The sequence below is a fragment of the Dysidea avara genome, chromosome 5 (genome assembly GCF_963678975.1).
Source record: "Dysidea avara chromosome 5, odDysAvar1.4, whole genome shotgun sequence".
NCBI classification, from domain to species: Eukaryota; Metazoa; Porifera; class Demospongiae; order Dictyoceratida; family Dysideidae; genus Dysidea; species Dysidea avara.
In genome coordinates this window covers 24,899,064-24,914,302 of record NC_089276.1, presented here as the reverse complement: position 1 = coordinate 24,914,302, position 15,239 = coordinate 24,899,064, and the positions used below count along the sequence as shown (strand labels likewise).

Here is a 15,239-nt window from a genome sequence, read left to right as displayed (position 1 = left end):
GACAGCTGGGATTGAGCCTCTGACAAGATGGAATAGTCAGAATCACAAGTCTGAAGATAGGAGTCACATAAACGCAATTGCAAACCAAATTCCTGGAGTTGATAATCAGAAGAGGCAGTTATACAGGAAAAGAGGCTCAATTTTTCCTGCCTAGATATCTGGGACAGCACATTTCCAGATAGTATAAAATGGCACATACGGCACTTCTCGGAAAGCTCAACCATTTCTTAAGGAAATGAGTTGCCATGTTTTCCATTTTCGTGATGGTACACTTTGTGTGACAGCATCTACAGACAGGTGGAAGCGTAGAACATACACAATATAGTTGCAGTATAGAGTCAAAGCTTGTGTTCACCTTGAACGGGTAGCACATCAGTAGCAGACAAAAGGTGGGACAGCAAGCTAAACAGTTTTTATTTGCAACAGTTTGGTGGCACTTCAAGGGACTTTCCTAATAACTTGGTGCCACTCACAGTAATTGATCTAGTAATGCCTCCTGATAACTCAATTCCCTGCTTACTATGATGGTTGTCATCAAACAAATAGGACACACACTTTGAAGGCTTAATAAATCCAAGGCCTTCTGGTTCAACTGCTGTAGTACCTTAGTATATGTTTTTAAACAGTCAGAAATCAATGCAGCATTGTCAACATATAGTTTTATAGATGTGCTATGGTCCTGCTCTAGAATTAAAATTCCAATTTTTTTGTGTATTTGTTGGTTATAGGGCTGCCCAGTTGAGGAGCTTAGAGGATTTTCCCGAAAGCAATCAGGATCCACATCATGCAGGCTTGGTGTGAGGCTTAAGAAAGTTGGCTAAAACGGAATAGTCAAGCATGTGAAGCTAAGAAAGAAGGAGGACAGCAGTTATGCATTTTATGGTTGAGTGAGCTAGTTAGGGGCTCCGCATTCATTATGGCAGGGGATCATTATTTCAGTATACACCTGTAGGCCTCTCCTCATGTAGTTAAGGAGAAGCAACCAACTCATCACCTTACCAATTCTGGTTGTTGATCATGAGCTCACTCAATTCTCTGACACTGGTTGCTTAAGATTATAATTATCATGTTTCATCAAACCTGTTTACCAAATGAACCTTGTTGAACCAGTCATCAACCAACATTTCCTGTCAATCTATAGCTAATCCAATTCAACTCACCTTCAGGGTATTCAACAAACAAGCAAGTCAGATAGTTTTCTCAGTACAATTTCTATAGCTACTGAATCAGTATACTGCAGGGGATGAATGCATGTGATCACCTCTGCCATTCCCATTTCAGTATGATGAATTTTGGTCACCACACTCTGCATTATCCCATGACCACTCTCAACTGACTTAACCAGATTAGTTGTCAGCCGGTGGCATGCACTGTAAAGACTGTGGTGTCACACACAGCATTTCTTTTAAACGGATTAATCATGCATGCTGCGACTGCATCATGTGACAGTGTTACCTTTGTGTTAATCAATGGCGACAGAAATAGCCAGTTCAGGGCTCAGCCTCACAAGCTGTTAGTCTTGAGAAAATACCGCCCCCACACAAACCGTCTGGCACGCGACACTAAACTTACCAGCACGCGGCCCGCGATAGAGAACGGACGAGTGCTCAAAGATGTTAATTAGCAGGATAACTCCGTGTATTAAGCCAATATAAAATTATTATATATCGGAATGAGTACTTACAAATGATATGGAAAGTGTAATGGAAGATAGTGTTTCATCATGTTCTCTGATTGTGGAGAAGGACGATTCGTCAACTTCAGAGATGACTGGCTCGTGGCCAGGTTCACCGCCTCGTAGTCCTACTCCTCGTAAATCAGCACGAAGAAGAAGCGCCTGTTTTATGGCCGTACAGTCTGCTGTGTTACAGCTTTATCGAATAAACGACTTTGTAATGGAGAAAATCAGTGAAGGGTTTTTTGCTGAAGTGTACAAGGTAAAACGTGGCACAAACACGTGTACAAAGAACTGACTGTTCCTTGTGTGTGAGGCCTTAACTGTTGCGTCGTATGTGTGTATATAATATTTTAAGCAGTATTATGGTATTTACGCGTCTCAGGTATTGTTAGTGTGGTTTGAGGCCTGAAGCCAATCTCGAAGACGCGATTGTTGTAAGGTTTTGTTGCTAAGGGGTTTGTCTTTGGATGTGCACCCTTGTGATGTATACATGTCCGTGAATTTACACTTTTTATTTAGGCACAACACATAACTAGCAGTGAAGTCATGGTACTGAAGAAAAACAAGCAGTTCAAGAATAGCAAACAAATGTTATACGAAATACAGTTGATGAATCGTCTCTCACATCCCAATATTCTTCGGTAAGTTGTAGGGATTTCTTTATTGGTCAGTTATGTATACACAGCCTGTATCAAATAACACTCTAGGTGTAAAGTAAAAGTTTAGTGTTATTTGAAAATAGTAATGCTTCAGTTGTTATGTCATGTGAAAATAGCTTCAAATTGACTACTATGTGTTGTTCACTTAACAGTAAGCGTTTTGTTTACTTCTCTAGTTACAAAGGCTGCTGTGTTCATGAAGGTCAACTTCATGCACTTACTGAGGTATGCATTGTCTTCTCTGTTGTTTTGTTTATCAAATGCTTAATCAAATTATAGTTTTTGCATGCTATGCTGTAGTTATGAGTGGGAGGGATGACCTGGTAATATTAATACCCTTCAGGCATTTATTGCACTCCTTTTGGACTGTTGTTGTGATTAAAAGTTATTTCACACTGAACCTTTAATTGGTTTATAGTGTCTACCTATACTTCCATGCAGACATACATGGTATATACATTTCAATTTTAGTATAGTGTATGTGTGATTGTCTACTTTCATGATCACTCTCAGAGTGTAGACCTTACTGTACTGTGTTTTGTAGTATATGAATGCTGGTACTGTTGAAGATTGGATTCTTTCTAAGAGTACCATACTTTGGAGTGTGAGGATGAAAACTTCTATAGACATTGCAAATGGCATGTCATATCTACATTCTAAAGGAGTGTTTCATCGAGATTTGACTTCCAAGGTACCCTATACTATAGCAGTTTCTAGTTATAGTTATGTATATGTAGTTTGTACTAGTACTACACTACATTGAATATCCACACTTAAGGGCTATTTCACAGATCATTAATCCTACATAAGCAAAATTCTTGCTGTATTGCCATTTATAAAATTACAGAATTGCCAAATCATGTTCACTTCTGTGGCATGTAGCAGTGTCCTAAGCTATGTGCGTTGTTTCTAGAATTGTTTACTCCATCAAGAAAATGGTGTGTTGCGTACTGTGGTAGCAGACTTTGGTTTGGCTGCCGACATACAGAAGTATAAGTAAGTTAATTTTAATGTATGTATTCATAGATTAGTGTTAAGTGGGGTGGGTATTAAAGATTAAATTTGATTAATGAATGTTTTGTTTGCCATCATTAAATTTAATGGAAATCATAAGAACAATAACATGATGACATATGGTATGGTGACAATGAAGACTACTATTTGAGTCATTTTGAAAGTTATGTATATTGATGTGCTGTATGTGTGTTGTACTGTACTTCAATTTTGGTGCTATTTTAGTAGTGTTGGTAAAAATGTAGCAGACAGTTGTTGCAGAATGTTATGCATACACTATACAGCCAGGTGAATCATAAAGGAATACTAGCTTCCATATATATATATATATATCTATTTTGTAACATTTTATGTTAAAGTTAAAGCACCACTGCACGTGTGTACAGAAACTACAGTACGAGGGGGTGTGTCGAGAGGCTAATACACCACGAGGGGAAGCCGAGTGCTGTATTTGCCTCAAGACATCTCCCCCCCTGAGTACTGTATTTTTCGTACACAAGGCGGTGCAGTGCTTTAACCCTTAAACCCGCATAATCCAGAGAACTGGATTTAAATTTAATAAATACGCATGCTTTGCACAAAGCGCTGTAACTTTTGAAGTATCCATCCTATAGCTATGCAATTTATGTCATTCTACTTGTGATGTAGCAAGGATTAAAATGATACCTAGGGTTTTACCCTAACGCTAAATGGTGAGGCCAAAACTAGCCATGAATATAACTTTTAGGTAAGGAAACATGCAAACTGTTTACATACCTTTATAAAATGGTCGATAACTCTATGATAGTTGATCCTATCGCTTTGTTACAACTTCCATTCAATTCTTCGTGAAATTTTGTATCAGGCCATATATGGCTCATGTGAGTAAACCCACAATTGAAATTAAACACATGGAAAGAATTTAGAAACATGGAGACGCGACTTGTCGCTGTTCACCACTTCATAACAAGTAAGCCACTGTAGTTGCAGTGTTCATTTAACTTTCCCTAAGTAGCCTAGTAAACACACTTTTAATCTGTATTTGTAGGCTGTAAGAATTAAGTTACCCCACCTAGTGTCGTCATGCGTGCCCATATTGTGTAAACACGCATTTCTGAAAAGTTCTCTGCGGGTTTAAGGGTTAAGTGTTATATTGTACTTCCTGGTCGTCTGGCTCGGGGCGATTTTCTGTAGTACTCAAACCGCTGCGATTTTTGGTGATAAGGATATCAGTAAGTGTTTAACTAATCTATTTTTAGTTGTAGAACAAACTAATAGGATTAGTTTGGCTAGTTTTATCGATTTACAATATCATGCACGTGATCAATCGTGCTGTCGTGGTGGAGTCATGTTTTAAAAGCTTTGTGATCAGACGATCTGTAAGTGTTTATACAGTCTATTCCTAGCTGTAGAACGAACTCGTAGGATTAGTTTGGCTGGTTTTAGCGATTTACAGTGTGTTGTTTATGTAACATTCCTTAAATAAAATCTCTGCATAACTGTACTGTATTTGCCCAATTAGCTGTATGACTCATACAGTACGGTTATGCAGCTGATTAGTACTGTATGGACAATACGATACGTGGCATCGCTTTCATCCTCCCACGTAAAGTACAATATGTACATTTGTGGTGAATTTATAATTTGATAATCAATCGAAGTTTCCATTTAAAGTTTTTACCTTTTACTGCCCTACAACTACATGCATGAATATCATATCAACATGATAGCAAGAGTTATTGATTATAGTATGTTTAGTTAATCATACAGTACAATATTACTATATAAGGATCATGGAGGTTTACATTTATTTTTATTTTAAATTTAACCCGAAACCAGCCTCACAATACCTTCATGGTACCTTGGTGGTATTGTTTAGGTACTGTAGAATCAAGCCCAAACATGTCTTCAGAGTGGTCTAAATGCTTCCATTATGTAACAGAATTTTTGACTGACTAACTGCCTAACTGCCATGCTTCCTGATGCCTTTAGACAAGTGTATCTTGATGACAGCTAAGGCTATGAGTGTGATTTTGTCAGTGCTAGATGTTGCTTCAGCAATGGTTTGCCTGTGGCTGATTACTATGTCATAGTAAATGGTTTGTTTTTTTTCCATAGTGACTTGTTTAACATGGCTGAAAGTAAAGCATAACGGCCGCTTCGTTTTTTTTCTCCATAAAATTAATGGTTAGGGTACATATTCGGATGCAAAATTAATTTTATGGAGCCATGGTTCTTTTGAGTTTTGATGTGGTATTTGCAAGTTCATCTGTCACAGTTTTGTTGCAGAAAAGTAAATAAACAAGTACAAGGGATTGTAGAAAAAAGTAGTGGAACAAGGGAGGTCGCCTATACCTACAGATATACCAGTGGACTTTTAATCCCTAAGGTAACATCCCTTACTTAGTTCACTACTTTTATTTCTATGATCCTTAAAATTTTCCTTGTAGTTGTATATAGTTAATAAATGGTACCTTAATTATCACATTAAATAAGGCTTCACACAAATTACTGGCTGCAACTTTAAAATGAAATTCATTTTGCAAATGAATGATCACAAAAGAAATGGTTATGGTTTAATGTGTATATAGCCAGTGGAAAGTACCATGTATTCTGCAGCGCTTTTGTCTATGCACCCCTGTATTTGTATGGGGGTTGTGTACAGTGTATTAGCTTTTAATATTTCAAGTTTGTACTATAATACTTTTGACTTGTCAAAGAAGTACTGTCATCAAAATAATTGGTTACTTTGTTCTTCAGTTTTGTGCATGTGCAATGTTAACAAATCTGTTACAAGTGTTACCACAATTATTAACTCTTTCCAAGTACAGTGAGGATAAAGAGCTTCTGCCTGTTAAAATAATTTTACTTGGAAGTGTTGTAATTTTTGTCTAACTGCTCTAGATAGCTGAATGGATCGTTATGTACATATCACCAATTATTGTTATGTTTTGGTGCACACTTCTTTCAAGTAATGATCAACAGGAAATGAAATATTTGGTTGATATGGAGGGTGATTGCATCGGATTTTGCATACTTCATGTACTGTGAATTGATGGTTTAGTAATCTTGTAATATTGTTATTTAAGCCATGCTGTTGTGTGATAAACTGTCCTGCTAATATAGGCTTCACCATCACAACGATGTTGTTGGTTCACCTTACTGGATGGCTCCAGAATGCTTATATGGCAAGCCATATGCTGAGAAAGCTGATGTGTTCTCATATGGCATCATACTGGCTGAGATTATGGCTCGCATTCCAGCAGATCCTGAATACATGCCACGTACCAATGTAAGTACACATACACATGCAGTTATGCACTGTGCTTATATTATTTGTGTACAGGGTAGTGTAGGGAATTTTGCGTATCATGTATCACCATCAATAAACCATTCAATACGATACCGCACACTGTATCACGATACTATAATGAGTTATGACTGTTACTAGCTAGCTAATAGTTGTAACAATATCGCAAATCAGTGGCATAGCTAGACTTTCAGGGCCTAGATAGGACACACCTTCTCATAAACTCCGTCCATGCAATTATAAATATCTGAGATACAAGTCTGTCTCACTGTAGACATTTTTGCATAATAAAGACTGTTATACTGCTGCACTACAGCTTATTGACACTACAACCTAATGCTATTGCACGATCAGCATCCTATTGCAACTCCAGTTTCTTCACCACAACTCTTGAGGATTTAATCTTGATCCAATCTTTGATTGCTAGCAACTTTTATTATTTGTATATCAACTCCGTACAATTGACACAACCTTGGCTACAACAGAAAAGTGTACGTGCCTAATCACTTAGTGGACCACGTATGTTTGGGCAAGTATACAAACTCAGTTGCATGTTATGGCCGAGACATGTACCCCCTAGAAACTGCATTTGAAAAAAATAAATAGAACTCTACATAGCTGTAATAACATGGAAAAACCATGTCTTCATAAAAGAAAGTATCACAGTTTTTGCTTGCATGGGTTAAGCAAACAGCCCTACTCAAAATGTTGTCCGCATGTTAATAATACATGAAAGTTTAGCAGTACATGAGTGTTGCATGTACTCTACATGATCCAGTGACATGCATGATACAGTAGGGGTGACATGAATGTGACATACATGTACAAATCATGCCATGCATGTTAACATAGGGTGACATGCACATGACATGTACAGTACCATGTTGCAGGGAATGAAAACTGACAGTTGTTCATTAGATTATAAATACAAATTGCAACCTTTATAATAAGATTGCTTGGTGAGTCAATAGTATTGTGTGTGTGCAACTGCCCAACATGCTTTAGGTACTTCATATATAGCAGTGTGTACTAGTGATGGATAATGGCAGTAACCGATAGAACAGAAGTATCCATAGCAACATCTTTGCATGTAACATGAATGCACCATGTATGCCAACTTTTGACCATTGCCTGCACACTTACAGGGAACATGCATGTTGTAATTCATGGCACATGCATGTGGCATGCTGGAAAAGTGTCCCAATTCCCTGCATGCTACATGAAACATGACTAGTACAATAGACTGACAACATGCATGTTTAGAAGGTGATGCAAGTCAACGTATATTGTGAGTAACATGCATGGTACGTGTACTATACATGTATTTCAAGTAGGGAGGTGTGTGCATGTTTATACAGTACGTAATGAAGAATTCGTATAATTATTTGTATGTTGATAGGTTTGAATACTTTTATTTGATAACTGGGTGTAACTTTACACCCTGTAAATTTATATGTGTAATAAATAGGTAATTAATTTCATTGCAAAATGTACAAAAATAGTGTTCAACTTGAGAATTCTTGTATATTCATCTATCATACTGTGCAAAATGATTGGCAATTGCATGGTAAATTTATGTGAATTATCCTTTTTTTCATGTTGTAGAAGTTTGGTGTGGATTTTGACACACTTAAACCATTGTGTCAAGGCAGTCCAGAGAAGCTGTGGCATCTAATGGTGCAATGTTGCCAGGTATATAATACAAAACTAAAGTGATATTTACTTAACTAATTCGATAAATCCATTATAGTGTATATAGCAACCTTTATTTAATCCATGTTCTTTGTGCAACTGTATTCAAAGACCATGAAGTGTAACACAATAGTGGTATGAATACAGTTTGAGGATTATGTACTATTAACACATAGTGGACATAGCTGGTTTCAGTTATGACATGTACCCTTTTGGGGAAATCATAATTAAACATTGGTCAGCTGCCATTCAATAGGCAAGCCCACACAAATACTGAGGGAACACCTGTCATGTTGAATGTTTCTTTGTTTGCTTGTGGATATTTGTGCTGTCTTCTAACACATCATTTTTCTTCTTTGTAGATTAATCCAGATAGTCGTCCAACTTTTTCTCAAGCAGCTTCCACATTAGTCAATGCTGATTTAACTTCTTATGATGTAGAAAACACTGCCACTGGCACATCTGTTAGTGAGACTGTGCAAAAGAGTACTAGAGCAGAAACAACCAGTTCAAGAAATTCAGTAAGTAGTTCTGGCAGGATATCTAAGGATTGGCGTCGTCATTCAAGTTGCAGTGATCCTGGTGATGGAATCACTGAAAACAAAGGTGATTCTGGAATAGATCCAGGAGTTTTCTTTTTGGAACAAAGTAAGCGAAGGCTAAGTAGCTCCTGTGGTGCACTGATTGATAAAATGGAAGAATTTACAACCTTTGAGGAACTTGAAACATTTCTAAGGTCATACACTGTCTCGAAAAGTAGTAAAGAGGGATCATCTAACAGTGATGATACAATTCCATGCTCTCCATCAGAACATGCCAAAAGCACCCAAACTACTTCACCTCAATTTGTCACTCCTTCAGTTTGTAGAACTAACAAATATTTGCCAAACCCAAGTACGCCATGTGCCCCTCCACCAACTCCTTGTGTTACTAAAATACATCCAGCTATTTCAATGCCTCATTTTCAACATACCACAAATTCTAATGCCATACCACAAACTGCATCAAGTGAATCATCTTCTCCAGATTCAAGCCCTTGTGTTAGACGTAGGCGACCAGATACTAAAGCTAAAGAACTTTTTTCATCATCCCAAAATGCAGTCAACACTGCAAGTCCAGAACTTCTGCCAGAGAATAGTCCAAGTGGATTTTGTGTTGTGGATGGAGCCAACAAGGAATTTCTTTGCAATGTTTATCCTAAGCGACAGATGGGATCCCCACCACCAAACATTACAGTGCTATCACCTTGTGGTAGTAATGCCAGTAATACCAGTAATACGGCTGACAATTAACATTAATTCATTCAATTCATGTTGTATTATTTCATTTTACCTTTTCCTTCCTTGACTATCACTTTTTTAAATTTCAACCTGGTGTAATTATTTTTCTCTGTGTATACTTCATTATTAAAACAGTAAATCACTATGTACTTATTATGTACCAATATTATGACTGTATTTCCTGTTACAAAAGTCAGTTTTCATTGTCTCTTTCTTTTGTATACATGGCTTATCACATTATTCATAGATAAGGGACTAGGGTATAATATAGGTAGAAATTGAGCATGAAGAACTCTTAACTTAGAAGATGGCGACTCAGTATTGTTTGAAACCCACAATTGAAACCAATTTTCATAACTAGGATAATTGGTTTCAAAATTTAAAAACTCAAAGTATGTCATGTATCAGTTCTGGATAGTGTTTAGAAAATACACATTATATGATTGATCCATATAAATCACATGAAAAAAATTGTGAAACTACACTTTACTTGCCAAAGGTGATGGCCTGCAGGTGACCAACTTAAATTACACAAACTTCCACTAGCTGTAATAATATACTTTGGAGCTAAGGCATATGAAATTGAAAGTGTCTAAAATCTGGGCACCATTCTACTTGGGGGAATTTTGAGAATTCAAAGATACAAGTAACAATACGTGCCATTTCAATATAATCAGCCTAGCGATATGCATTATCCTTGGAATCTAGCTATACTGTATATACATTTGACCTACAAAATCCCCATGCTAAAATATGAGTTTTATACATAATTATGTACATATCTCTCATGTATACAAGTACAATATATACCACATTGTTAAACATTCGTAACACACTATGGTGAAGTCGTCTTAACACTGACATGACTGGAGAGTGAAAACCACCCACCAGCATCCTTGGATTTATCCTGAAATATAGAACACACTATGTATCATCATATTCTATGCAACCATGAACAGGTTAGTTATGAACATAATAAAATGTTTGGCATACAGTGTATACCACAGTATAGTACAAAACAAAGCCAAGGGCACCAAGACCACTGCGTTTATAGACAAAGTATTCTTACAACTATAGCTACAGCACAATGTTCATTAATGTAAAAATTACATGCCCCTTGTATTAATGCACAAACCTGATTGTCCAAGTAAGATGATTTTCCACTGATCCATTGTGGGCTCATGTTACTGAATACTGCTTTACTATTAATTTGAGGATGTGACCACATAACACCCTGGCTGTGGAGTGAAGGTTGTTGATTTGAAGATAACCGTCCACCAAATGGAGCACTGTTACTACTAGATGGCTGAGAAAGTGTGGCAGCTTTGCTGCTACTACTGCTAACTAGAGTTTCAGATGATGACTGTAGGATGTTACTAAGTGACAATGAAGACTGTTCAGCACAAGATGATGGACTAAACAAAGATGGAGAATCAAATGATAGCACTGCAGGAACAACTCGCACATTATGTTGTTCAACTAGTTCACTACTGGGATCTTTAAATACTCCATCTCGCATATTCTCACTCTGTGCATCACCATTAACTACTGGCTGCTTTACTACATTACTATTAGTAGCAGCACTTGATGTACTCCCACTACTAGGCATTTTTCCGTCATGTTGCAACAGTAAGCTAATTTGTCGCGGCTGCAGAGCACTGTTTAAAGGGGGTGGGGCAGGTGCAACTAGCACATTATCAACTAATGAAGACATCTGGTTGCTTGCATTATAGTTTGGAACTGCACTGTAGAATGGAAAAGAGGAGTTATTGTTGGTAGGTATGGCTGTGACAAATGCATTATTTTGAGAGGTTAGTCCATGGCCCTGAAATGAAATCCCTGTTGAAGTGATAGTACTTGGTAAAGCTGCAGTACTTAATGTTCCTTTAGTAGACTGAAACTGAGCATTGGAATAATACACTTCTGTTGCATGAGATAGCTCCTCGTTTTTAACAGGAGAAAGTACAACTGAAGAAGGATAGAATGGAGACTCCTTATATGGGCTACGTGATCCACTGGCAGAAACGGTAATAGGAATGTCTGCTGCCACTTGATGGTTGCAACCTACAATTTAGGAGAGTGACATATTAGTGATTCAAACAGCTGAGAACATGACACCAATGTAATGAAACAGCATTGTGCATACTGTATGCATTATACAGCAACGCAACAGTGAAGACTTACATACTGGTGTAACTGGTAACATCAAAAGGATCTTGTGATAAGACTCAAAACATAACTGAACGTCTTTCTACAATAGAAACAACAAATTAAAAGTAAAACAACTAGTTACCTGTCTATAAACATCCTATCTTTTTGAAAAAAGATTATATTAAATGTACATGCACATGTATAGTTGTATGTAATAGTAACTAGATTTGTGCATAACAATTAAAGAGTATGACAATTTAACAAAAGCCACAGGTTACCTAAATTTTAGTATTACGTCCATTTTCAGCAGGGTCACACACACACGCACGCACGCACAGTTGTATGGTGTGCCAGTTGTCACATGGACTGACTTTTAAAAGCAGACATCTCCTTTGAATAATTTTGACACAAATGATATGATACATAGTCTTCCTATGACAATTACATGTCGTATTTCTTGAAAACAGAATTGTTAAAATTCTTACTCTTAAATTGTACATGTGCATAGATACAGTGTACCATAGCAAAGTCCCTCTTGCTACCAACACTTGTATAGCTAATAAATTACAGCTTAAAAGCACTGACTTGTACTTCAGCTAGCCTTTCCACAAAGGTTCTCTTTGTAGATTCCAGTTCTTTCCTCAAAGCAACATTCTTCTCTCGTAGATTCATTACATCCTAGGAAAGCAAAATCATGTTGTCATACTATTGAAGTTATTGGAGCCCATAACACTAGTTTTCTAGAGTTACAACTAATTGCTGACAAACAGATTCTGGTAAGATACAAATCCCCAAGTTTATTCACAGCGCATAGCTCACTAGCACATGTGTGTGATTCCCATCACTTCGAGTGTGACATGAAGTGATTCTTATCACTTCACATGTCCATGTGTGTATGTGTGCATGGTACAGCCTACTGTGGGTTATACTAGTATTGCCCCAGGAGGATTTGACTGCGATGACTCTTAGCACTTGAGTAGTGCACAGGTGTCCCAGTGCTGGTTCACTGGGTAGGCTAGACCATGTACACCATACCCATTGATGTTATAGTGGTGTAGGCTGCTTCTCCAGGCCACTAGATCCCAATATATAGCTGGGTAGACTGGAGCAAAATGAGTAAAGTTTCTTGCTCAAGGAAACAACACCAAATTGGCATAACTGGGCATTGAACCTGGAACCTTTCAATTACCAGGCCAATGCTTAGCTATGCTGCTTCACTCACACACTCACGCAAAGCAAAGCTTTTGGCTAACGTACTAGCACCTGGTGTTAGTAGGGAAGCAAATGCCCAACTGTTCTTGTCTCACTTAGTGGTGTTGGGGTTGCTGTGGAACTTCGGACTCTGTGAGACCTGGACAGTCCTCCTGCGAGTACTAGCCCTGCCCCGGAGGATTTGCCTGCACAAAGCTCAAGCACCTGAGTGGTACACAGGCAGCACAGCATTGGTTCGCTGGGTGGAAATAACTGTGTAATGCACAGCTGCCGTAGGCTTGCTTTGTGTGTGCACGTGCATGCGTGTGTGAGTCTGTTGACTATTGTACCCAATTATCATTCAAATATTTGTAAAAAGGGGTGGTGTGCATTAATTTAAAGGATAGAGCCTTTTGAATCAATTACTGACACACAGTGCTGTGTGTCATTGATGGGGTCACATTGAGTGAGTTGAGAATTAGCAAGATGGAAGACTGCTAGCTATTATGTGTACAGACATAATATATTTATTATAGAGTTGTGTATTTACAATGATGAGGAATTACAAAAAGCATGCTACCATTTAACAGGGACACATTAATTACAAATGTAATACAGTGAAGCTTAGCTTGTGCTATACAGTAAACAATACAAATTTCTCCCTTCCAATGGTTTGTTATCTAGCTGGTAAAGACTGTATAGATGTAAACAACATCACTGATAAGCACCGTGTGTCCGACTCTAAAAGCTACAGTAAGATTACAAAGTTCTTGCAAGCGGTTGTATATAATTATAGTACATACCACTGATATGCCTGATTTCACAAATTATGTACACCTCAGAAATCACCAAATCATGTTATGAGAATGATAAGCATTTTAGTTATATAGTTTGAGTTCCTGATAGAGATACAACGATACAGTGTATAGACGTATCAATATCCTGGTATATCACGATACAGCGATATATTGTGCGATACAAAGTGGAGTCTAAGCAAATAGTCTATGTTGTTTTTAATGTTTTTTGTTTGTTTTTTAAGAGAAATAAGTGAGCAAATTTTTCTTTGAGAAGCATTACATACTACTCAGTTTAACCACAATGTACAATAATTTGATTGTCAGCCATGTTAACAAGCCACGATATGTTGATATATCACGATACATTATAGTTTAACTTTGTATCAATACAGCGAATACGCCGATATTGTCTTAAAATGATATGATACGCAATATATCGTTGCATCTCTCTAGTTTCTGATCACTAATATATATCCACTAGAATGCCAGAATAGCACCAAACCAGTGTTGCCTTTAATACACAAAGCTGAAAACTTTAGTTTCATTGTATTAAAATCATAGTTGCTTGGTTAAATGTTGTACCATGAATAGTAGCAGTACCACAATTGATTTTAAAATTATGAGCTAAGATCATTTTGAGTGTTGAGTAGCTGTCAAATTTGAATAGTTCCTGCTTCAATTTTTAGAATTGTACTTCGGAGGTTCCGGATACAAGACAGCACTAACTAATGGTATTGCCTCAAGATTTTGTTGTTAGACAGCCTTTTAAAGCAAAAAAAAGCTATAAATAGAATGACCACACTTCCGTTAACTGCCTGTTTTTTGTTGCTGACGGCAGCAGTTGTTTGTTTAAAGTGGTCAAGTGTGGACAGAGCATAATCCCACGATGGATGACGTCCTGAGTAGAATCTCAAGTGATCACGTACTAAAAGAAGCTGTGATATCGCATCTGAGCCTGAGTCCCATCTCCTCGGAGATTGACCAGACAACTCACGTGACAGTTGCTAACACCTCATCCGCTTCGTTACAGGGTTCAGTAAGTCCTCAATTGGCTTCCAGGTCAAGCCAATCTGTTGTGTACGTATACTGTCATGGACTGACTAAGTAACTTAGCGTAGTGCAGTGTATAGGTTATTATTAGTTAAGTACGCTATATTTAGAATGTATGATGTAATGTCATGCACGTGCTTATAATGAATAAGATGGCGTCGTAGTGTAGTTCCTCGCTGGCTTGATTGTACAGTCTGTATCCGTCGAAGCTGAAGTGATCCTACCGTGGTTAAGTCTGACAACCGGCTACTACATTATACTATCACCGCTACTCTACATTTCTGGTGCTGTGACCTGGCGATTCGTTTTGTCTTAGCCAACTATTCTAACCAACCACCCAAACGTCGTGGTACCGTGGCAGTTAACGGTACCCACTAAGGCAAGCGAATCATTTACAGAACATTTCTTGTTTGTACCTTTTTCACAGTGACGATGATT

The 15,239-nt window shown here is 37.6% G+C and overlaps 2 protein-coding genes across 6 annotated transcripts in view; one reads left to right on the top strand and one right to left on the bottom strand.

Moving 5' to 3' along the window:
• The first annotated feature begins 1,638 nt into the window (after positions 1-1,638).
• On the top strand, positions 1,639-9,833 carry LOC136257022 (dual specificity testis-specific protein kinase 1-like). Its single transcript, XM_066050121.1, has 8 exons — positions 1,639-1,937; positions 2,198-2,319; positions 2,514-2,562; positions 2,882-3,028; positions 3,251-3,333; positions 6,457-6,622; positions 8,246-8,332; positions 8,695-9,833. The coding sequence occupies exons 1-8, from the start codon at positions 1,692-1,694 to the stop codon at positions 9,622-9,624; spliced, it is 1,830 nt and encodes a 609-aa protein (XP_065906193.1). The 5' UTR covers positions 1,639-1,691; the 3' UTR covers positions 9,625-9,833.
• Positions 9,834-10,047: 214 nt separating this feature from the next.
• Positions 10,048-15,239, bottom strand: part of LOC136257021 (spindle and centriole-associated protein 1-like) — an 88,292-nt gene continuing 83,100 nt past the window's right edge. The window contains exons 12-15 of one of the 5 annotated variants that reach the window (XM_066050117.1): positions 12,349-12,441; positions 11,797-11,863; positions 10,748-11,676; positions 10,048-10,519 (exon numbers count right to left, since the gene is read on the bottom strand). In XM_066050117.1, the coding sequence (XP_065906189.1) occupies positions 10,448-10,519; positions 10,748-11,676; positions 11,797-11,863; positions 12,349-12,441 (1,161 nt within the window). In that variant the 3' untranslated portion in view covers positions 10,048-10,447. The remainder of the gene's footprint in view (positions 10,520-10,747; positions 11,677-11,796; positions 11,864-12,348; positions 12,442-15,239) is intronic. The other 4 variants (XM_066050118.1, XM_066050116.1, XM_066050120.1 and 1 more) reach the window with 4 other exon arrangements.

Coding starts and splice junctions, on each gene's coding strand:
- LOC136257022 (XM_066050121.1), top strand. CDS start 1,692: ATGGAAAGTGTAATGGAAGATAGTGTTTCATCATGTTCTCTGATTGTG. Junction 1,938..2,197: donor TTTTTGCTGAAGTGTACAAG/GTAAAACGTGGC, acceptor CTTTTTATTTAG/GCACAACACATAACTAGCAG. Junction 3,334..6,456: donor GCCGACATACAGAAGTATAA/GTAAGTTAATTT, acceptor CTGCTAATATAG/GCTTCACCATCACAACGATG.